Source organism: Mastigoproctus giganteus, chromosome 5 (genome assembly GCF_048544385.1).
Source record: "Mastigoproctus giganteus isolate SK-2022 chromosome 5, ASM4854438v1, whole genome shotgun sequence".
Lineage (NCBI taxonomy): Eukaryota > Metazoa > Arthropoda > Arachnida > Uropygi > Thelyphonidae > Mastigoproctus > Mastigoproctus giganteus.
The window spans coordinates 166335081-166361327 of record NC_143579.1 but is presented as its reverse complement, the minus strand read 5'-3'; the positions used below and the strand labels follow the sequence as shown (position 1 = coordinate 166361327).

Sequence of the window (26247 nt, the reverse complement as noted above, 5' to 3'; positions counted from 1 at the left end):
TGTCTTTCCTCAATTTCAATCTATGCCCCCTTAGGTTTATAATCTGAGCAGGTGGAAGAATCCCATCAGCATTGAACATGATTAAACCATTCAAGGACTTATACACCTCAATCAGATCACCTTGCTGGTGGCTAGTCTCCAGATGCTGCAACTTGCAGAATTTAAGCACCCTTTTGTTCCTCTCACTAATCTTGTTGCTGTACATCCTTCTTAAAATGAGGCCTCTAGACCTGTATGCAGTACTCAAGGTGTAGCCTGATCATTTTCTTCAAGGATAAAAAGGGATAAACACCTCCTTTTCTCTACTAGCAAAATTCCTATATATCGTTGACAAGACTCCATGACCTGATCTGGCAGCCTGTATACACTGTCAGAGAATTTCATCTCTGACTGCATCTCCAGGTTTTTTTCATTCTCCACTTCCCTGAATGTAGTACCACCACACAGTTGTACGTTTCTCTTGGGTTACTGCTACCCATATGATCCTGCATTGCTTCTTTAACCAGTGACTCCATTATTTTTCTCGGAACAGAAGTTAAAGCTAACAGATCTGTAATTACTTATGTCACCCTTTGATCCCCCTCTGTGAAGTGGGAATACATTTGTATATCTCCAGTCTGCTGAGACCACCACAAAATTCAAGGATGCTTGCATTATTATGTTTAAGGGTTTGTTTACTTCCTTTGAATTCAAGGATGCTCCCATAATTATGATTGCTTACGTACTTCCTTTGCTGCTTCCCTTAATATAATTGGATAGATCCCATTCACTCCCAGGTTTTCTTATGGTTAACTTCAACAATTTCTCTTCCACTTTCCTCCCAGTTATTACCACATCATTTAGCTCCCTGTTAGTGTTTGATAAACTTCTGCGATCCCCTTCCCTAAAGAATTCTCGTGTGTGAATGCAAAATACTCATTTAGTTTGTCAGAAACCCGAGCAGGTTCATCAACAGTTGAATCATCAGTATCAAGTTGACTAATTTGATTCATTCCCTTCTTTTTAGTGTTCACTTAAATAAAGAAATGTTTGTTGTTTTTCTCTGCATCCTTTTCCAAAGATTTCTCGTAATGCATTTTCATTCCCAGCCACAAGTCTGATTATTTCATCTGACATCCATTCAGGCCTATACCTTGAAGAGTATTTTCTTAGTTGGTAGGAAATGTCAAATAGCTTCTATGATTAATTCTTTGAATGCTTCTCATTTAGAATTTGCTGATGTTACCATCAGCAGCTGGCTTCATTGTATAGAATTTAAAAACTGTTCGATACCACTGTAATCACCTTTATTAAATCAAAAACCCTTCCCTTTATCCTTAATCATGGTTACATCTTCAAGTAAATCCCACATTAATACACTGATTACTGCCACCTCATTGTTCTTTTATCTTCAGATTCTTAATGTTTGTATAATCACTGGTGATAATTAGATCAAGAGTATTATTCACTCTTGTTGCCTCTCTAACATGCTGCTGTAAAAAAGTCATCCAATAAATCCACAAGTATTGCTAGTGTGCAAGTAACCAATCTATATGTGGAAAGTTAAAATCTCCCATTATAAGAGATTATGATTTACTGGCTCACTATTTCTCTGTACTGTTGTTCATTGTACTCATTAGGCCTGTAACATGCTCCTATTCTCATTTTTGCTTTCACAGTGCTTATGTCACACCAAACTCATTAAACATGGCACTGCCCCCCCCCATATCAAGTGGATGTTATCAATGCTAAGTTGAAAGCACACACACACACACATGTACCCTTTGCAGTCAGGGATAACACTAAATTTTCATGTTTATATATTTTTTTCTTTTTCCAAGTAATAAACGTTTTGCTTCCTTGAACAGGAGTGGTCTAAAATCATTTTTAAATTTTTCATTAAAAAATTTAAAGTAATAAAAGCTCAATTTTTGGCAAAGACCTCATGACAGTGAGCTGTTAAACATAATTGTACAAGTAGGGCATAGTCTCAGTCTGTACATAGCAATTGAGCAAACTAAGTTGTGTTAAGTACACAAAGAAAACTGTGAGTTGCCTTGGTACTGTGGTACTCACTTTAAATTTAAAAACACTACTTCAATGGGCATGTATATTGATATTTATTTAAATTATATGCTGTTATCTATGTCATGATTTTTATAGAAAATGTGGCCTGATTGATGGGCAAATAAGCTATAAGTGAATAAATGATTGATTCCCTGATGAAAACTTTCTACGATATGTTTGATGTAGAAGTTTTAAAAGTTTAATTAGGTTGACAGTTTCACGCTATAAAACAATTGTACAAATAAAGAATACTATTAAGTGAATTGATCTCATATTGTGGGCACTTGTGGTGAAATTCTTACTTCTCTGCCCAATGTCTGGGCCATTTATAGGAATGCTTCTATGGTGATTTTACAAAACTATTATCAGTTTTCCAAAGTCCATGGAACATAATTTGTCAAACTGGCATAGTATGTATGGTATTTGAGTTTCACATTAATAATCAGGGTAGTAATAACAAATGTGTGCTGCTCTGTGAAATGGTATATGTTATTTTTAAATATCAAAAAGATAAAAAAAAAAGAAAGAAAAAGTTGGCTGTCATAGTTAGGTTGTAAGTATAGCCATACACCACTTTTCAGTGAGGTGAAAGAGCATGAATACAGTGATGGTGCTACCAATGGAGCTAATTGTAAACCTCAATAGTGGATGAATGAATATCAGCTCCAAGAAATAGATTTTTGGCTTTTTTCAAAAAAATGAATGGTATGGCCTGTACTGATAACTTATATTTGCTAACAAATTTCTTTATATATGGTTCCTAATTTTGATAAAATTTGATGGAAAATAGAAATAAAATCTGATCAGTAAAATTAAATGTGAAATTATTTGAGGAGAGATATAACTAAAGCCATTGGGTTTAACAAGTGTTAATGGATTGCTTTTAGTTACTGCAACACATTTTCTAATTTTACATTCATATAATTAATACAATTATGAGTGTGTAAATATGACAGTGTTGTAACTTCCCAAAATCAGTAAGTTTCCTCATCATATCAATCAAAATATTGCTGTACATTTGAACAATTTGCTCATAAACAAACTTCCACGTGATGTCTCTCAATTTCTAATTGAGAGACATCACAAAAAACAGTTCCTCAGTAGGAACTATTTACAAATAAAAGTTTATGCAAAAATCCAGTTCTTTTGCAAACTTTTAAACACAAGTTCAAAGCTGAGCAAAATTCCTTCATAATAGGATTTTTTCCATAACCTCTAAATATTTGTATTAACTTGTTTCATTGATAGTTGTTTTTTACTAGTAATATTTAGTGAGTCTCAAAACAGAAGCTTTGCTCAGCATTGAATTTCTTTAAAACTTTCCACTAGAAGATCTAGTTCTGTAAACTAGTTTCACAGGAAAGACATGAGCATCGTTATTCATCCAGGTGTTTTCTATCACATCAATGGAAATAGTGGGAAGTTATTTCTCACAATACATCTCCCAACTACCTATAAATCATTGCTAACTGATTTTATTTGTTAAAAAAAAGTGCTTAGCCCACACTTTTTTATATTTAGTTCTTAATTATTGGAATAAGTTACGGTCTTATTGAGGGCAACAGCTTGGAGAAATATGTGAGGAGAGAAACACACGTATTTAAATTATTTAAAAAAGCCTTGGGCTTCCTTGCACCATATGAATAGAATTATTACTTACCCAGAAGAAGTACACTGAGTTGACAGAAATTAAAAGCTAGTAACGGGTATGACCATCTTTTGCCCAAATAAGGGTAGTCACATGGCAAGGTATTAAGTTCACTAATTCATGAAAGTGCTCCACAGATACTTCTATCCATGCTGTACATAATTCCTTCGCATTCCTGGGTGGAAGATCCAAAGCTTGAACGGACCTTTTCGCAGCATCCCAAAGATGCTCCACAGGGTCATGTCCAGTGAACAAGGAGGCCATTCCATGGTGGTAAAATTTGCAGAATGCTCTTCGAATGATGTTCTGGTCACCACAACTCATTGGACCAGGAGAACTGTCTCCAGTCATCCAAGGTCCAGTGCCAACGTTCTTTCGCCCAGTTGAGGCAAAGAGTCCTGTGTTGTGGCGTTAGCAATGGGACTCTGGTGGGTCGGCAGCTCTCATAACCTATTGAAGCTAATGATCACCTGATGGTCTTGGTGTAGATGTTTCTGGCACCTCTCTCGTTGAAGTTGGTAGTGATTTGTGCCACTGTTGCTTTCCGGTTGGCTGAAACAATGCGAGACAGACAGTGACAGTTAACCCCCGTTCTTCACCCACATCGCTGTCCACGATGAGATGTTATTCCGGAAATGGTGTATTCCCGATACACTCTTGATACTTTTGAATGTGGATAGTGCAATTTCTGTACCACCGCGACAGAATGACCCGTGTGGCGGGGATTTCACTATCATCACTTTTCAAAATCAGTTAACTCACAATGTTTATCCATACTGCCATTGAATTACTGTCTATGTGAATGAAGTAATGCAGTGTACTTATATACATGCTAAGTGCTGGGTTCACCCACTAGCAAGAGGTGTGACAGCATCATGTTGCCCAGGAACCAGGATTCCACAAATTCTGCCCTTTCAATGTATATTGCTATTTATTATCGGTTGGGTGCCACCACCCAGGTGTAGGAGCTGACAATCCAGTTGTGGCTTGATGAACCATCTTGGGAAGTGCTTCTTTTATTGGAGGTGCACAATGATACCAAATGAAAACTTTGTTTGCTTCTATTACATATCTAGTAAACCTGATGATATAGAACTAACTTTGTTGGTTGTGTATAAAATTAGTTGCTCAAAGCTTTTGCTTTGAAATTGCATGGAATTCAAACTTTTAACTCCACCTGACGTCTTTCATATTGTAATTTACAACTGGGTTGTTGGCAGGAAGCACAGCCACTAGAGAATGTGGTGGGTGTGCTTTCTGCAGTATACTTCTCGTTCTGGGGAAGTGCAACTTATGAGATGTCTAATGGTGATTATGTGCAAACTTTACATCTATTTCTTTTTAGACTGTGTAGTGGTGCTTCTACATTCACATGTGGATTTTCTTCCAAGCATGTGCAAGTATTTAGACAATCAGTAATAGTTGGATGAATTAAACTACACTTCACTGAAAAATGTACTGTTTCCATTATCAAGTAATAAAGTTTCCAAACCATTTGCAGTAACACACATCCTCGTTGCAGTCTAATTCATTTGGTTTCTGCAGAATTGTCCTTTTGTACAGATAAAGATGTAGACATTTTCTTTGTGCTCTGTGTGCAGTGATATGTGAGACATCAATCTTCTGAGGTAACTTCAAAGCCTACCCACCACAGATATGTCAGGTTCCTTTCACAGTGCACATGCCATTTACAGTGACATTGTGGACTAATTTAGTTTAGAAATCCCACTTGGGATTTCTAAACTAAAGAAGCATTATCAATGGATCAATCCTGCCATCAATATGCATTCAAGAAATCAACTTTCATAAAACATTTTCCAGGGTCATAGAAAAAGCGAGGAGAATTTCATCCCGCAATATCTAACTTTTTGATTTCTTTAAAGACAGTGAACTAATAGGACAATACAGGGTGTCTCAAAAATACACGGCATAACTTCAGGAATGAGTTCCTCATATGTAGACAATAAAAATATTTTATATCAACATAGTTCTGGAAATGCTTGGTTTCTGAGTTTTGAAGGTCTGTCCATGACACTTAACTGTTCACATCACCTTAGAGTAATTGTTCAAAATGTCCACCTTCTGCCTGAATACAAGCCTCACATCGACGTCTCATGGACTTGAAGACAATGCCAAATTCCTAGCATGTTTCGTATTGTCTCACAACCCGCCACAATTCGATTGCGAAGTTTCCACATCAGCTACCAGAGTCGAATACACCAATGACTTTAAATGGCCCCACAAGAAGAAATTTAGTGGGTTTAAATCAGTGAGCGTGGAGGTCAGGCAGTTGGTCCACCCCCCCCTCTACTTCAGGAGTCATAGATCTTGGTCATCCTCTGTCGGCAGCACGAGGTGCAAAGGTTCACAAAGGCGGCGATGGATACATGTTCACAAAGGCGGCGATGGATACATGTTCACAAAGGCGGCGATGGATACCTTCAAACGTTTTTCTGTCTGGACATCTTCATTTTGGAAACCTTTCGTGGTACAAATGACGAGCCTCCAGAGCATTGCCGTCCGCCAAACCGTACATAAAGTGCATATCTGCTTGCTCGCTCCTGATTTGCGTATATGGTCGGAATGGAAAACCACCAGATTTTCAGTACCTTGTGATGAAGGAAATCACCTGTGGGAGATAAGACATTCCGGTTAATAACTTGGGAACCAAGCATTTCCGGAATTATGTTGATATAAAGTATTTTTATTGTCTACATACGAGGAACTCATTCCTGAAGTTATGTCGTGTATTTTTGAGACACCCTGTATACTGTCTAACAGAGAGGAAAAGGGAAGCCTAACAGAAATTCTAGCAGAATTTCACAACCCTCATGTTTTCTTGGAGAGTAGCGTAGTTTCAGTTCACTCAGTATACTATAGCAACCTATCTTGTTGTGTAGCAAACATCCAACAACTTAACAGAACAACCTTCCAGAACTGTGACCCAGTTTTAAAAGTATGCTCAACATTTTTCCAATCAGAATAACAACCAATAAAAATGCATACGGTTCTGGGCCACCTATTCATTCAAAAGAATAGTACACCTCCAGCAAAAGTGTGATTCAAGAAGTTTTCAGAAATCGTTATTATCAGAGAAGCAACCCCCCCCTCCCCAGAATCACACGTATGTGGCCGTGTCGGTCACATACGTGTGACGCTATTACGGCATACATATGAAGGGCGTTTGTGATTAGCTTATTGCACGTGCAGCAAGTGCTGCAATAAAACTTAATTATGATAAAATAAACTCTCAAATGTCGCAATAAGTTTGTCAGTATTGTTTGTGAAAACAAGTTCGTTAGCACACTGTGTTATCCATCATATTGTGTTGTGTTTTCCTGCAAGTTTGTATAAGTGTGTTGTAAAAAAAAAAAAAAAAAAATCTAAAAAGGAATGGCTAAAAGAAAATTACTAAAATAAGAGGAACTGAGAGAAATTGCTGGCATTTACAACTAAGCAGAGTTAAACTTCTCACAGACACCGTCGTCGAGTTTTTCAGAAGTTCAACTTTATCTGTTATGGAAAATGCACAGTGTTTGCGCTTTACACCATGCGAAGCACTTCCTTTATGCATTGGAACCATGGCTGGGGCTAAATGTGAGCAGGTTATAATAATAAATGCACAAAAACAAGTAGGAATAGCTTGTCAGTGTTTACGAGTTTGTGACAGCACAAATTGTTGCTGCAACCAACGCCACCGAAACAGTAGCGGAAGGTCGGTGCACCAACCGGGGAAATTTGAAATTATGTCCGAATTAGTGGTGGTTGCCCTATATCAATTTAAATATATTTCCTTCCCTAAACAGGATGTGTACATTTCATATTTCTCAGATTCATTTTTTATCTATTGGATCACTAGATAAAAAAAACTTACTTTTTTTTTTGCTAAGGGGAAGGGGAGACATTTTTTGACTGTATTCTTGTTGCTCATTGAAAAGCATTCTAGTTCTCTAACAACTCCCTAGACTCTTTCATCAGTGGGTTTGACAGTTTTATATGCTCTTCTATCATGAGCATTGTGTCCAATAGCAAAGATGGAAAATGGTGGCAAGTTTGGCATGCTAGTTAGCATCTTATGTTTAGTTATAAGAGCTTTGTACAGTAGTTTGTATTACAATTTGCTGTAATGTGTTATGTAAGTAAATAAAGTCCACAAAATAGAACTGGTTTTCCCTACACTGTTTTTTTAAAGAATGAAACTAGAAATGATTTGTGCTCATTTGCTTATTCAATAAACAAATGAGCATAGAAACTAAGAGACGAACAGGTACTGTAGGTTTGCATGTCATGTTATTTCTTCAGTTCTGCTCTTGCTTTTTATATATGCTATCAGAAAACTTGTGTGTGTGTGTGTGTGTGTGTGTGTGTGTGTGTGTGTGTGTGTGTGTGTGTATTGAAGTATTTGCAATTAAAATACAGTAGAATCTAACTAATTTGGACTAAAGGGGAGAGAGGGTAGTCCGAATTAGTGAAAAGTCAAATTATAGAATATAATTATATGTAAATAAGTTCAAGCTATTCATAAAAGCAAGCAAATTTATTCACAGTCTGGCAACATATATTAATTTAGATGGTATTAGGACACAAAAAAGAAAAGAAAAGAATATTATGAAAATGTCTATATTTAAAAAAAAAAAAAAAAAAAAAAACTTGAATAGAAAGAATTCAGTCACATCAAATAAAACACAAATAGAATAACTTTGTTAATAATTAATAACTAAGTTTAATCAGATATATACACAGTCCTTTCCAAATAGTATCATTTTTTTTAAGAAATCACAAATGTTCTGTTGAGTAAAAGTCCTAATGTATTTCAGTTTCATAATGTTGCTCTTTATTTCTCCTAGGGCATAGAAATATTTTTTGAATTTCCTGTCAGAATTAGCTAATTTAATAAGAATATTAGATGGCTTCTAACTTTTTGTGTAACTTAAATTTTTATTTTTCTTTAGTTTCACCCCACTTCACCTATATTTTTTCCCAATGAAATGTTGTTACAATTTTTTTTTCTTATGGTCGAGTTTTTGCATCACCCAAATTAATATCCTTTTTTGCCACTGCTGGCATTCTTTATCTTTGATTCCATCTAAATAACTAAAACACTGTCATCATTTAAAAGCTGTTTCCATGCACTATGCTCTACTTTATCCAATTTACAGCCCAGTTGCAAATTACACATTTTACATTATAATTTTTATAATGCAAAATGTGCACCACTGCCATCTTTTCTCTTGTCAAAATATCCAAACACTCTTCAATTGTTTCCTTTGATGTAAACATTTTCAGCTAAGCATGACTGCCTGATCCATAAGTTGTATGATGGTTATGGTACTGGGAGGTAATAAAATGCACTCTATATTGCATTTCTGTCACCTCATAATTTTATGCAAATTATTCCTTTTGAGTAGTTTTACTTCTTTTACAAAGTGACTATGAAATGATTCTGGAAAAAGTTCAGAACAGCATCATTAAATCCTTGTTTAGGAAAAATCTCCATTCTGCATACATAAATATATATACTAAAAAAAAAAAAAAAAAAAATAGTGTGTACCATGTACGCATGAAAGATGTTTTATGTGTAAACATCTTTGACGACACCTACTAAATTTCGAACAGCTAGTAACCTAAATCATGAACAATGTAATTTATGCTTACGCCTGCTACTTACTCTACTGAATCAATGTTAGTGATAAATAAGATACACACGGCCGCTGCTTACTCTACCGAATCAATGTTTGGAAGAGGTTAGGCCAATAGCCTAATTACCCATCTGATTGTAGCCATTTGTTGAATAGTATGATTGCAATACAATTATTTGTATTATTACAATCATATCATGATGGATCATGTTACTCTGTAATGCTTTGTCGCAAATTACACATGGCACTACGAGATCTGCAAGAAATTACAGTATCCATGCATAATACTCTATCAAAACTATTACTTGGGCTCAAAATCTCAATGAGTACAAGCTCGAGATGGCAATGCTGCACATTCCATTTCGCAATGAGGAAACAGATACTGTCAGAGATGAAATATGTTGATCTATGACGACAATGAAGAGCTCGTTTTTTTTTTTTTTTGATTTGGTAGTTGTTGGCGCATCGGCTTCTGTGGCCATATTGCACCTCCCAAGGTTTTTGCAGTACTTTGATCCAAGCCCGAGGCGGGAATCGAACCCGCGACCTTTGGGTTGCCGGGCAGGTACTTTACCCACTCGGCTAGCCCGGTCGGCTGAAGAGCTCGTACTAGATCGTAAATTGTATGTTTGTCTTAGACATTTGCAAAATGACTGAAATATGTTGAAATATTGATGTGTCAAGACGACGACGGTGACCCTGACGCATGCGGTAATGACCTGCATAGGCTTGTAACGCAATTGCAAGAAGAAAGACCCCTTTCGAAACTTTTACAATCATCCAAACAGCAGGATGAATGAGGATCTAAGGCTTGCCATGCTCAACTGACTCAGTGCAATTGCAAATAAATATGAAAACTTGATGACCAAAGAACTTCTGCAAGTTAATGAGAATGATCAATGACAAGCAAAAGATTCTACTCATACACGTAATTTGGAGTCTGTCATCTGCCAATTGCAAACTGATTCAAATATTCTTGACTGGCCCAGCTGGTTGCAGAAAAACATTTATGATTTGCCTCTTGATTGAAATATACAACTGCTTCAGTAATATAGATGGGTACTGTAATGCCTACATTACATACACTTCAACTGGTAAGGCTGAAGCGCATGTAATGATCTTGGATGTAATCAGAGTTGGTTTATGCCAGTTCTGAGCACATCCAGGTCACTTGCCCTCAAGATATCCATTTCTCTGGTTACCAAAAGGTTTCTGCCACAGGTGGCAATGGTTAGCCCAAAACCACCTAAGTGGTATGCCCCAAATCATAAACGTTTTTCCGCCACCAGCTGGTTTATGCCAGCTCTGAGCACATCCAAGGTCACCTCCCATGATCCTTTGCACAATCTCCTCTCCCAACTCCGTTTTATTTGTTATGAAACAGAAATGATGCCATTTTCGCATCGCAAAATCATGACAAACTGATTTTACTACCGCCTGAAATTTAGTAGGTGCCGCCAAAGATGTTTACACATCAAAAAGATGGTAATTTGAATTACAATGGGTACAAATTGGTGAGATTTTACTGTAATTAATATTATTCACCTAAATTCTAAAAATTTATCCATCACAAACATGTTACTTTTCAATTTAAAAATTGCAGTCTTAACAGTAAAGAGTATTTCATAGTTGTAGAAATAAGGTAAATTTTTATACTATGAAAGTTGTAGGCAAAAAAAAAAAACTATGAATAATCAGAATCACACCAAGGTGAAAATTTTCTTTCATATAAAACTGGAAAGTGATGTTAATTTTTAAATAATATAATAAACACTTAAATGGAATCTCAATATGCTAACATTCAATTCACTACTTACATATGCCACTTTTTTCACTGGCCTGGTGTGCTGGCATTCAAACATGTTATATATGCATCTCATGGTATATGCATCTCAACAATGTAATTTGCTGCAAAATGATATGATCTATAAATTTCTTTGGTCAATTTACAAACCTCAATAATATCAAAGACAGGTTAGTTATTTAACTGTAACTTGCTCAGGTTGTGTCTCACCTGGTGATATGATGGGATTATATTGGTTAATTAAATCAAATGAATTCAGGTCAATTATATGATATGAACACAGAGAAATCATTCAAACAAAATAACTTGTGAACATTTTGTGAAGTGCATGGAAACAAATAAGTGCACCTGAAAAACAGATAACAATGCTTTCTGGGACCAGTGCATAACAAGTATAGCATCAGACATTCAAAACAAGGTGAAATGAGCTGATATGTATCTCACTGGTTTGGCTCGTCATGTTTACTAGTAAAAGATATACAGTAAACCTTTTGCTAATCTGGGTTATTTGGGGGGGGGAGGTCATCCGGATTAAGTGATAGTCTGCATTAGTGAAGCAAAAGACAAAAAAACTTAGAAAAAATTTAATGATATGGGTAGTGCTGATGAAAAAAAAAAAAATAAATAAAATAATCACTTAGAGCCTTTATTTAAAAACTATAAAAAGACAAAAATTTATCCATCAATAGAAGACTCAGACGTACCTGTTTTTGAACGTAATCATGCAGGTTTGAAGAAACTGTCAAGTTTTTTCTGAAAAGACCTCAGCTACTGTTCTTTAATTAGGATCTCCCTCACAGTTCTTAGGTGTTCATAATACCCATGACATTTTTGATTTGTTGAAGAGTCCACATAACTGATTACTGCATCAATGCCATCTCTTGCAAAGCTAAGAAGTTTCTTTGTAGATTATTGTAGTTCATCTAGTTCATTATCTGATTCTTCTTCCATAGCAGAATCCTTAATAATATCTGTGGCAATTTCTTCCTCTTTTGGAAGCTGAAATCCAGGATCTCCTTCTTCCAGTTCAAGCCAATCTTGGATACTTTCTTGCATTACTTCAATCTCTCCAGCTGCCCTCAACAGTCTGAAAGTCCTCTGGCTCTAACCCTTTAATGTCAATATCACCATCTGTATTTTGCAAGAGTTTTTTCCCAGCCAGTCACTAAAGTTTCCTTTTTAGTGTCCCTCCATGCATTGGCCCAGTTGAAGGTAGCAGACTTGATATTGTATGATTTGACATTTTTCAGAGTTCTTCTTCCTCTTGTGTTGTTATCTTCATCCATTCTGTCTTCAAACACTACCATCACCTCATCAAAGAACTTGCACTCGTAGAGCCTCTTGCAGGACATAATGATGCCTTGGTCCACGGGTTGTATTAAGGCAGTTGTGTTTGGAGGCAAAGCCAAGCACTTTACTGTACCATTCTGATTTCTGTCAAGGATTAGAAGTGCGTTAATCTGGTAATCTGAAAATTTCAACACTTCTTTCTGGTACCTCTTGAATTCGGTACGAAGTGATTATGGAACCAATTCTTTGTAATTTCTTACATCAACTAAGCATTTGCGGGTTGTAGTAGACAACAGGCAATATGCGCATACAGTCTTTCAATGCCCTTGGATCCTTAGCCTTGCCGACCACAACAGACTTTAGCCGATGAGTTCCACCTGCATTGGTAGAAAGAAGTACTGATCAACCAACGTGCTCAATAAACGTGCAGTCAGAGTGACTCATCTGCCTTCTTAAATCTCACATGTCTTTCAAAGCATTCAACTGTGAAAAGAATTTTTCATTTTTCAATCTGGATTAACTGTAACCAGATTAGCGAGGGTTTACTGTATATCATTATGACTACTTATATTGATATATATCACTGCATGCTGTGAACATGATGTCCAAATGTTCCCAATGTATGTAGTGATGCAGTTTTTGAATGAAGATGAACAACTAGTGATACAAGCAAAGCAGCATGGTACTATTTCAACACAGATATTGAAATAGTTGAGAAAAACATTATTGGGACCATATTATTCCCTCATGTTATTATTCCTTTATGTGACAGTGGCCTTATGCTGCACCACCAAATATGGAGGATGCGGAAAGGTCAGAAAATGACTACCGCATATCCCGGAGCAATATGGCCTTAGTTGCTAATGCTTCTAAAAACCAAATAACAAACAAGCTGAATAAAAAACAACTATGTTTTTCCACAAATCAATTTAAAGTAATTAATACTGTTTTTAATTGAATAACATCACAAAGTACGTAAATCTGTTATATGTTAAAAATGTGTAGGTGCTATCATGGCCTTGTGTTGAGTGGTGAATGAATGTATTGAATTTAAATAAGCAGCCATGCAATGTTTGGAAGAAAATTTTCTGATTGAAACCATAACTTTTATTATATGTGTAATAAAACTCCTGTTAGCAGGCTGCATCAACTCAATGCAGCAAGCAAGTAAAGAAGCAGGGTACTCTGCTTCTTTACTTTCTCAGGATTATCTGTGATAAGCATTTACACTTTAATGCAGGTATGGAAATGGTTTGAGAAGATGATGCAACTACACTGTTATGTTTTTCTGTCATTACATAATGCAGTGTATGTGTATGTTATTTTCTCAAACTATTGTAATAGCTGTGTTGAAATAGTACCATGCTTTACTTGATTGCTGCATTGGGCCAACACAGCCTATTAAAAGGGGTTTTAATGTATATGTTTTGTTTCCAATCATAAGTTTTTTTTCTGAATACTGCTTGTCTACTCATTTAAATTCAATACATTTATTCAGTGTTCAACACAAGATTTTTGATTGAAGTTACCTATTCTCTGATGAATGAAACAAATATGGTTCTGTCATCAGAGAACAATGTTTTGACCTATCTGGGATCCATCACATGATTAATCCTAAACTGGTCACAACAATGCCTTAGAGTTTAACACAGCAGATTCATCTATTGGGTGATGTTATTTGATTAAAAGCAATAAAATTTGTTACTTTATGTTGACTCCATGGACAGATGTAGGTGTTTCTAAAGAGCCTAATCCCAAACTCTGTTACTGCCACAGGTGGAACAACATTGTCGTTAGGCAGTGATGATAGAAAAACAAAATGCAATGCAGCATTATTTTCTCAAACAACCAGTGAATATTTATCAGTGTACAAATATTGGCACATTTCAAAGTCTACAGCATGATCTTGGAAAGTTACCAATGGCGTAAGAAGTTCATACAGGGATGGTGACTTATCCAGTAGATGGAATGGCTACATCAATCACACGAGGCCACTAATTAAATAAATGTTGGCAGGTGGATTATCTGTCGTGACAGAGGTGGGAAGTGCTGTAGCATGCTGCCTATAGTCCTCAATTACTGCCCTGTAACTACAACTTCATGCCCACCAAAGAAGGTACCCAAAGACAGTACAGTGGATTCCAGTTATTTTGCACTGAGGTTAAGGAGCCATCATACACCCTTTTCACCAAAAACCAGCAGTGTTGTACATTGTAGATGTCTCACATTTGGTTCAGACATGATGAGACTGATGTCTCAGCACCATGGGTGGCTTACTTTTAATCAGGCATATGTCTGAATTGTTCATTCTAAAAGCTTGTTTCATCTGAATGATCCACCCTGATATGCACATTGTACTGGCACTGAGACCTGGACCACTAAAGGGCTAATGGGTGATTTTTAAAGGTCTATATGATAAGACATTTTTAGTTATATTGTTATAACTTATTTTATACAAGTACTGAATGAGTTTGTATTAGAAATTTATTACGTTTTGGAGATTAGCTCTTCAGTGGTCCAGACCTGCAGTGCAGGTACAATGTTTTTTTATCAAGGTTATTTAGGTGAAACTGTATATTATGGTATTCTGATTTTTTCATATTTTTTTCGAAATGACAGTACAGTGGATTCCAGTTATTTGGGCCACCGGTTAATTGGGGCAGCCGTTTATTTGGGTCAAATTTTAAAAAACAGAACCCAATCAAGAAAATAGCCAGGGTTTACTTCGCTTAATTGGGACAACGTGCCGTTTAATCGGGGCAGGAGACCGCAGCACTCGAGATTACCCTACGATTGTCTCCGACTGTACCACGTGGTTTGGTCGGATTTCTGGAGGTCACAACCATAAAACAATAAAAACAATTAGCAGTCACCTGTTTATTGGGCTTTTCTGTTAGTGCAATCTATCATAAACGGATAGTAAACTCGATCTTATTGAATTTGCGATAATACCGACAGCTGGAATTCTGTGGGTTATTATGCTGAAATGTGTTTACACTTCCACGGAACCTATAATTATTTAAAAAAATTAATTTTTAGAATCTTATCTTCATTTCTATTTTTAAAGCTTCGTAACTTGTTACTCCGTTCTCACTTCCGTGTATCGTGTTACTTGAAATTTGTGTGCGCCGTGTTCTTTGTTATTGATTGCTTATCTTTTTACTGTTTTAAATTTTAATCCCCACCCACAAATGTCAGTGAACAGAAATGTCGACTAGTTAGTATGTACATATTACAGTATGTATTATTTATTCCGATTATCACGTATATTCTTTGGATTTTCACATATCATTTAATTTTTTAATTGGTAAGGTAATAAAGGGTAAATTTGTGCTTAATATATCTTTACTTTTATAAATAAATAAATAAATTTTCTGTTTATACTCCGGCATGACAACCAAATCAGTAGAGTTTACAATAAATCGTCAATACAAATATTTATCGTATTTAGTAGTCACGGGCTTGAACCCCGGTCCACTCAAGGGATGCACTCTCGCTCCTGACCGCTCGGCTACGTCAGGCCTAGCCTGTGGATAATATTCCTCCTATTTTCACTAATTAGAATCGCTGTTTAATAGAATTAAAATTCAATTCACAAATGTGATCACAATGACCGGCGCTTACTACACATCGTATAGTGAATGGTACTTACTATGGTGAGTCCATCGTAACATGATTTGATTGTACAGTGAACCAACTGTAAGGCGGGGGTCCATTGTATTTTTAGCTATTTACATGAAACTTCGGATAACTGGGGCAGCTGCTTAATTGGGCCAAAATGCACTAGTCCTGATGTGTCCCAAATAACCGGAATCGACTGTATTACCTATTTCTGTGTAAAGTTTACTTAACAAATACAAAAAAGTGGGCTAGTACACATTTAATATCAAGGTTAATTTTTGGTATCAGTCTGTTACTGCCTTGCACTCTTTATCTGCTAGTTCCCAAACAAAAGAATGAGATGCACATGACATGAGATCAGATCTGACTGGCAGATGCACCAGGCCAATGAATAAGTGATGCACTTTATGAAGAGAATGGCCAGTGTGGCTATTAATGCTTTCTTTTGTCATGACTTTTCAATAATGACTAGTGTTACGTGTATTCAAAATTCCTACCTTATAATAATTGTATTTTTTATTAAAAAATATTTAAGCCATTAGCGACACAGAAAATGATATATATATCACAATCCAAATGCAAATAATACTTGAAAAATGATAATTATCACTTATTAAAACATTATTCATATACCAAATCTATGCAGTATCATACCTTAGTTCAGCTCAGTACAATTATCTGATAAGCATTTACACAAAGAAGCAGTCATAATCTGCCTAAGTTATCACATTTTTTTTTTCACTGTATACAGTCCACAAGTACAACTAAAGGCTAGTCTTCATACTCTGGACGGCTGTACTACACTGTTATTGTTAGTTCTTATGGCTCTCTCAATGTTGTCATTGTAATCTGCATGGTCTAAAAGATAACTTTCTTCCAAGTCAATTTCAAATCCAGGATTTGTAATGATTCGTGGCATAGTTTCATCAATTTCACCAGGGAGCTCTTATAAAAGAAATGCATCAGTATTAAAATGATTGTAAGTAGTACTTCTAAAATTTTTTTTGTTTTATTTTACATATTTATAATCAATACTCTAGTTTATATATGCATATCACATAAATTAAAATTATATTCATGCCATTAATGGATTAACTGCTGCCACTTTTTGAAATGGAAGGCTAGAGAGAGAAGTTTCAGCCAATGACTTTGAAAAGTAACCAGAAAACCCAACAGCCATTCTGATAATAAGAATGTTTTCCTTCTTGGGGCTTTTCAATATCAAGTTTGAATTTACTAATAATCTGTTTGCGACTATTATAATCTTTAAAGTTACCCACAATCAAGGATTCCTCTCACCTTACCATGCTTGTAACCTAATAAATTCTATTTTACTCTGGACAAACTCTTGTACATGTATAATAATTTTTAGGCGAGTAAACCCCCAGCAAATATATGATACTATTAATTTACCTTTTGCATTTCAGTTATTTTTAAATTGACATTTTTCTGGTAGATCACCATTTATTAACTTTAGAACTGTATCTTTTTTAACTGAGATTAATACATTTTTGAGATTTATATAAGTCCACTCAGAGCTCATTCAAAAGTCTACATAGTTTAATTGCAAGTTATATGTTTTCCTATATTTCATTATTACATTGCAGTCTTTGTAAATTTATGTGAATTTTAATATGCTTTAATGTCAATGGAAAGTGGATTATCATAAACATCATCCAACTGTTTGATCAATCGGGAACTTCTAATTTAGCTAATAACTTTTGATATTAAATGGTAAGTAGCTAGTTTTTTTTCCAACTACCTACTTTTTTATTTTATTATGTTTTTGCTCGGTGTATACCTACAGTGAGATGATGACTCTTTTTAAACAGCTGTAGTCAAACACTATAATGTATGTTAAGCACATGCTTATTCTCAATACTATTTAGATCAATTCTGGTATAGCAAGTGATTATGGAAGATATGATTAGTGGAAGTGCTGCTTATATCTTACATCATCTTTTACAGTTACTGCTTGTATGTTTTATATTTTAATGTTTAAATTTTTAAAATCGGACTGCTAGAAGCTGAGATATAGCGATATAAAACATAAATGTGACACGTGTGTGAGTTACACCATGGCCACACTGAGGGGTACTGATTGCATTATGCATCGCTGCTATATATGGCGTACATCATTGTGTCACATTTTCGTGGTGATTTTTTTTTTTTTTTTTTTTTTTGTTAGTCCACAGACACAAGTTACTTCCATGTGAAAACTGCCTGGGGCATGCCTAAAGAAGTTTCACTTCAAAAATGAAAGAAAGCCCTAGCAGAATTTGAGGGAATGGATCCCCACAAAGACCCACACTATACCAAAGCAGAGACCCAACAGAATCCTACAGCAAGTCATAGACCACCATCTCAATAGGCAAATAATACTGGATTGTCTCAACAACAATGAAGTAATGCTAGACACCATCTGCATAGCCATTTACTCTGCTGCTGTAACAGCCAGCAGGATGAACAGAAAGGAAACTGGAGAACAACATAACACAAAAACAAGGAACCATCAGCTTGCGAAAGAAGGCTTCAGCAGAAAATAGAAGGGATAAAAGTGAAGATAGGCCAACTGACTCAGTATTACTGGGGTAACAGAAGTAAGAAGCTGATCAGAAAAGTAAAGGTGATCCTAAGGAAAGATAAAATCCACAGAAAACAAGAGATCTATAATTGGAGGATTGAAGAATACCTCGGTACCCTTAAGCAGAAACTCATGGCACTCAGCAAGAGACTTTGCCATTACAGGGAGAGTGCCAAGAGAAAAACAGACAACAGGTTATTTCATGAAAACCAGAGAGCCTTCTACAGAAAAATCAGACAAGAGAAGAAGGAAGGCAATGGACCTCCCACCACCGGAAGGCACTTGAGGAGTTTGGGGTAACCTGTGGAGCAGCAAAGTTAACCATAATGGCAGTGCTCCCCTTGGGATAGATCTAGAGTGGAAGAAAACCAAGAATGTACAACAGATGACAGAATGGGAAATATAGGAGGAAGAAGTACAACAGTCAATCAGGAAGTCCCAAAGCTGGTGAACCCCAGGAATAGATAACATTCATTAGCTACGTACATACGCACGCATGCACGCACACACACGCAGAGCAGTTCACACAGATAATAAGGCACAATGACACAATCCCAGAGTCACTGACTCAAAGAATCACCTACCTGAAGGCTAAGGTCAAAGACTCCACAAACCTGGCAAAATACAGACCAATCCCCTGTCTCTAAATGATGTACAAGATCCTGACCAGCTGCAATTATTTGGTTTTTAGGAGCATTAGCAACTAGGGCCATATTGCTCCAGGGATATGCGGTGGTCATTCCCTGACCTTTCCGCATCCTCCGTATTTGGTGGTTCACGGGCTCGAACCCGGTCTAATCAAGAAGCGTGTCTATGCATGACCAGCTGCATAACTAAGAAGATATAAGCAGAACCAGAACATCATAGCCAAGCAGCAAAAGGGATGTAAGAGATGAGTATTGGGTGCAAGGAGCAATTGCCCATTGATGCTGCAGTTATGCATCAAGCTTACATGAAGCACCGTAACCTGTACACGGCCTACATCAATTACCGCAAGTCTTTAAAACTTTGTGCCCTGTAGCTAGCTGACAGAAACAATGAAGATCTACAAAGTCAACCTGACAATGACACATACTGAGAAGCAACCATGGCAAAATGGAAGATCGCCATCAAGGTCAAGAACATCATGACCAGACCAATAGCCATCAAAAGAGAAATCTTCCGGGAGATGCCCTGAACCCACCATCCACCATGCTCAATAACAGCAAGTACAGATATACCCTAAAGAATGGAGGAAGACCTGTACACCCAGTGCTGTTGTGGTTACAGCAGGCATCCAGGCAGATGCCTAGGGTGCCATTTGGGTAGGGGTGCTTTGCTATCGTGATAATTATTTAATTTTACGGGTAATCCATATGCCCTAGGCACCTGCTTGATTTGCCCAGGGTGCAAAAATGTCTCACAATGGCTGTGTACACCCTCTCTCGCCTGTTGTACACAGATGACATCAAACTCTATGCTGCAACTGAGAATAGCTACTCCGGTTTACCAAAGAGATCAACACTGATCTCAGGATGCAACTTAGCCATGACAAATGAGGACCAATGGAGTATATCAAGGATTTTTAGTCAGACAAAACTACCAGTTGAAAACCTGTGTAGAGACTGTAGCCATGAGAGAGAGAGAGAGAGAGGAAGGGGATTATCTGGCCCCATTGAACAAGACAAAGTGATTTAGAATCTGTAGGATTACTTCCAGGAAAACACAGCATCAATCTACCATGCCATAAGAAAGGTAGGCAAACGGTACACAACACTCATACTCAACAAGGAGACCACACTCACACAGACACAAAGCTGGGCAAAGAAGGCACTCCATGGCAGACACTATAATGACCTCTATCAAGGCCTCTATCATAGAGAAGATGGCTTCAAACACTTAGACACAAAAGGAAATTTCTTCTTCCTTGAGACCAAAGGATTCATGGTCACCATCCAAGATCAGGTATCAGCACCAGGAACTATAGGAAAGACATCACCAAGGGCCCCCGGGGTAACAGATAACAAATGTGTCATCTGGTGCTAGAAACAATGCAGCACATCACCACAGGATGTAGGGCAATGGAACCTAGATGGAGTACACTCACAGACATGACCAGGTGGCCAAGACAAAGCCAGTGCAAAAATACCAGCTGAACAAATTTTTTTTTACCGTATTACAAGTATGAGCCCCAGGCTCTACTAGAGACCTCTATTCGCAGACTATACTGGGACCGTGCAATAGACGTGCATTACTCATTCCATTTGCCACATAATGACCATCCCAATCACCGTGCCAACCACTGGCATGGTGCTTGGTTTTCACAGAACTCCAGAAAGCCTCGATCCTGAACACCTGTAGGGTAGTGAGAGACCAAGAGTAATAATAAAAATAATAACAGTAACCAAAAACCCCATAATGGAGAAAAAGTATTTATAATAATAATAAGGGGTACAGTCCACTATCATAATCACTGGGTTATTATTATTATGGTGCAAGGAAGTCTGAGGCTTTTGCTGCATCAGCCGGAAAAAAAAAATTTCCTGAGAGAGAGAGATATAGAAGGGAATCACCAAGAAAGAGAAGAATGATGAAATCCAGTTCAGGACCCTGGGTGAGTATGTGCCAAGCCCATACTCACCAGATATGAGCACATGGGATTATGACAGTGGACTGCCAGCCGCTTGGAGCAGGTTCAAGATGCACCTTGTGGGGGTGTGAACATGCCCACACTGGAAGACCAGCATGAGAAAATAATAAAAATAAATTGACAAAAATTATGATACGTGAAAAAAAAAAAAAAAACAGTGAAAGTAAGGTCGAAGTGAAGGCTGTGGCAGATATTATCGCCATCTGGTGTCATTCTAAAGAACTAACACCCACCAACCACTGGATGCAAGCTGAACTGGCCCACCTCCAAAGACGGATGAAGATGTCGAAGAGAAGTAATTAATATACTGAATCGAGTGTGGCACAGGATAAAGTTGCTCATGTTCAGGCCTTAGGTAGAAGGGGTCAGTTTGAAAAGCTGGTTCCAGTCTCCTGGCAAAAAAAATTGGGGTAAGTGGCGCTGTTCTCCACGTGGCTACCACAATGAAAGGACATTGTGGTAGCCATATGGAGAACAGCCCAACCAACTGGAAGTGCCTCCAGTGCAACTGCATTAGTGACCATTCAGTTTAAGAAGAAATGCCACTGCATGAAATGGAGCATTGAAAAGAATACATTCACCATGCAAACATGCTATGAAGAAACCAAGCTAGAACTGATGTGACAATGTATACGGAACAAGCTTACACACAAAGTGGTCAAGACCACATAGATAAAATGGCTTTCTATGCATGGCTCACAAGTGGGAAGTTCTTCTCTCAGATTGAAGGATACATGCTCACCATCCAGTACTAAGTAATGAACACCAGGAACTAAAGAAAATACATCACCACAGTCCCCGGAGAGATAGATTAAACACGCAGAGGATGCCACCTAGCCTCAGAAATGATCCAACAAAAATTATGATGAGAGAAAAAAAAAAAAAAAAAAAAAAGTGAAAGTAAGGTCGAAGTGAAGGCTGTGACAGATATTATTGCCATCTGGTGTCATTCTAAAGAACTAACACCCACCACTGGATGCAAGCTGAAGCTGAACTGGCCCACATCCAAAGACGGATGAAGATATCGAAGAGAAGTAATTAATATACTGCACCGAGTGTGGCACAGGATAAAGTGGCTCATGTTCAGGCCTTAGGTAGAAGGGGTCAGTTTGAAAAGCTGGTTCCAGTCTCCTGGTGAAAAAATTGGGGTAAGTGGCGCTGTTCTCCACGTGGCTACCACAATGAAAGGACATTGTGGTAGCCACATGGAGAACAGCCTAACCAACTGGAAGTGCCTCCAGTGCAACTGCATGAAATGGAGCATTGAAATGAATACATTCACCATGCAAACATGCTATGAAGAAACCAAGCTAGAACTGATGTGACAATGTATACGGAACAAGCTTACATACAAAGTGGTCAAGACCACATAGATAAAATGGCTTCCTATGCATGGCTCACAAGTGGGAAGTTCTCTCAGATTGAAGGATACATGCTCACTATCCAGTATTAAGTAATAAACACCAGGAACTACAGAAAATACATCACCATGGTCCCCGGAGTGACAGATTAAATATGCCGAAGATGCCACCTAGCTTCAGAAATGATCCAACATGTCACTGCAGGTTGCACGGTAATCACCCAGATGGACTGAACTCATAGACGTGACCACGTTGCCATGATTAAATATCAAAAGCCAGCTAGGAAATAAGAGTTGATAAAAGAAAGTGCAATGCATTACAGGAATGACCAACCAGCCTGCTAGAGGCACCAACCACAAGCTGTACTGGAATCGTGCCATAATAACAGACAAGATGATTCTGCACAACAGACCAGACATAGTCCTCATTGACAAGAAGGAAAAGGCTGCCTATCTCATTGACAGAGAAGTTTCCAACACTGGCAAAGAAAACTTACAAATAAAGAAGCAGGAAATGCATAGACCTAAGGCAGGTCAAAGAGATGTGGCATATGGAACAAGTAATGACCATCCTAATCACCACATAAACCACTTGCATAGTGCCAAAGGCCTATATAAGAACCTATCAGCAGTAGGCCTCCCAAGGAACACCTACAAGTTATCAAAAAAGTCACAATCCCATATGTCTGTTGGATAGTTAGTTCTTTAACTAATAACAACCAGCCTGTGCACTTGGTACCAGTACCTGACATGGAATGGAAAAAAATCACATCAGGAGAAATAATAATAATAATAAGGGGGAGCACAATTAGTGTAGTGGTTATAATGCCGGACCAAAGTTTGAATATTGCTGTATGTTGTGGGGGAAACGTGTGAGGGGGAAAATCACAACAGTGACTTCATCAGAGTGGTGCCATCTGGTGTTGCTCCCAATAACTACCACCCACCACTAGATGCAAAATCCAAAGCAAACAGGTCCACCTCTGTAGCAGGATTAAGATGAAAAGTAGAAATACGGAACACACTGCATCAAGTGTGGTGCAGAATAAAGTCACTTGCATTCAGGTCTTAGACAGAGGAGTCAGTTTGAAAAGTCAGAGACAGTCTTCCAAGGAAGACAGTGAAGCAAGTGGCGCTGTCTCCTGTATGGCTACCACAAGGGAAGGGCAAGAACCTCAAGCCCAATCAACAAGAAGTGCTTCCTGTGCAATGGCATTAGTGACCACACAGAAGGGAAGAAAATGACAAAACACAAAATGAAGCAGCAAAATGAATACTTTTATAATGAAATCATACTACAAAGTAACCAAGATAAAGACTGATATGACAATGTAGAGGATGAAACTACGCACAAGCAGTTGGAATGGTTCCCAACTGCAAATAGCTGACCAGAGATAGACCATCAGTCACGAAGAACCTGATAGCTCCCGCAATCTTGGAAAAAATCAATGACGTGAAAGACCAGCAAAAGAAAAAGAAATACAGACACAACCAAGCCAGAACTAGAGGAGGAAGAGCAAGTACAAGTAGAACCTAGAGCTGCCAAAGTGAAAACAGATGAGGTTGCAATATCCAGACTAGAAGAGCTGAAGAGGACCCCCCCCCCAGCAGAATACAAGATGAACCCCCACCATACTGAAACGGAGACCCAACAGAATCCTGTAACAAGTCGTAGACCATCTCAATCTGAGATTAATACCGGATTTTCACCAGTCTGGGAAAGAAAGAAAGCTACTGCAGAAGACAGAAGTGCTAAGAATGAAGATGAGCCAACTGACTTAGTACCAACAGATTAAGAGAAGAAGCTAATCAGAAAAGTGATGGCCATGCACTACCATTGGGGGTAAAGGGAAGGATTTTTGCTTTCGTAAATGTTACTACAGTGGTCTCTGTGTTTTATAAATTCTATACAGTGGGATCAACTGTTGATGTTACCAATGGCAAATTCTAAATGGGAAGCATTCAAGGAATTAATCATGAAAGCTACTAGGCTTTTCATACCAAGGTTTTTCACATTCAAGGTTTAGTCCTAAATGGATGTCAGATGAGACTAATGAGACTCGTGACAGAGAAGAAACTGCATGAGATGCATATAAATTATCAGGAACACAGAATCCTATTGTAGATATAAGCTAGTCTATAACGACGTCACAAGGGAGGTAGATTATGAGAAATCTTTGGCAAAGGACACTAAGAAAAACAGCAAGGACTTCTTTACTTATATAAACTCTAGAAGGAAGGGGTGAATCATATTGGTCAATTTAATATCGATGGGTTGACTGTTGATGATCCTTCACAGACAGCCGACAAACTGAATGATATATGCTTATTAAATCCCAACAGGGAGCTTAATGATTTTGTAATAACGGAGAGCAAAGTGGAGGAGAAATCGTTGAAGTTAAATATAAGAAAGGCACCTGGGGTGGATGGGATCTATCCAGTTATATTAAAGGAGGCGGCAAAGGAAGTAAGCAAATCCTTAGCCATAATTATGAGAGCATCCTTGGACTTAGGGGAAGTCCCCACGCACGGGAGATGTGCAAATGTATCCTCAATTCACAAAGGGGGATCAAAGGGTGACATGAGTGATTATAGACCTAGTCTATAATTACTCGCACTATAGTTTAATTTCTGTTCTGGGGAAAATAATGGAGTCATTGGTTAAAGAAGCACTGCAGGATAATCTAGACAAGACTGCAGTAATAATTCAGACACAGCATGGGTTTGTTAAGGGAAAGTCTTGTATGAAAAATTTGATTGGATACTATGATGTGTTTTCAAAGGACCTGGATGCAAAAAATAATTTTTATATCATATACTTGGATGTCAGGAAAACTTTTGATACTGTTGCATGGAAGACAACTGACAAATTGGAACAGTACGATATTAAGGGCAAGTTGCTACAATGGATAAAAGGGTCGTTGAGTGGGAGAAGACAATGTGGACACTGCTCTTCGTGAACTAATATTAAATATTATCAGAAGTGTCCCTCTGGGTTCGGTGTTGAGTCCATTATTGTTTTCTATATTTATGAACGATATTGATGAAGGTATATCAGGCTTAATGTCCAAGTTTTCAGACAATACGAAAGTTGGTAGGGTTGTTAATGACAGTAAAGACGGTACACTACTGCAACAGGATCTAGAAAAGTTGGGCAGATGGGCTGAGATTGGTTTGGTTTGGTTTGGTTTTATTGGCGCATTAGCATCTAAGGCTATAATGCGCCAAGACCAGGTAATATATAAAAATTTAACATCTCAGTGACCTAATTAATTAGGCCACCGTGTCCAGATCTAATTACAATGATAAATCAATAAACGAAATAATAATAACATGAATTTTAAATACGATTAAAAACGTTTATTGCTTTCAAAAAGCTAAAAATAGCAGACACATTGTCATTGTCAGATAAAATCTGACTGAGTGTATACGGCTCAGTCAGATGGCTAAAAGCGGTAAAACGGATATTGCTAAAATCTGGACAGTCAACTAAAATGTGTCTAATTGATAAAATTGTGCCACAGGACTCACACATAGGAGGGTCATCAGCCCTCAGCAAAAACGAATGAGTCAAATGACTATGTCCTATGCGGGTCCGGGCGAGAACAACTTCCTCTTTACGATTC

General features: G+C 37.6%; 1 protein-coding gene across 2 annotated transcripts in view; it reads right to left on the bottom strand.

Annotated features, from left to right (window-relative positions):
- The window catches only part of LOC150085814 (neural cell adhesion molecule L1), a 263360-nt gene that overhangs the window by 27918 nt on the left and 209195 nt on the right, over positions 1-26247 (bottom strand). For both annotated transcript variants that reach the window (XM_090373501.1, XM_090373502.1), the window contains exon 6: positions 16703-16993. In XM_090373501.1, coding sequence (XP_090229627.1) covers positions 16827-16993 — 167 coding nt within the window. In that variant the 3' untranslated portion in view covers positions 16703-16826. The remainder of the gene's footprint in view (positions 1-16702; positions 16994-26247) is intronic.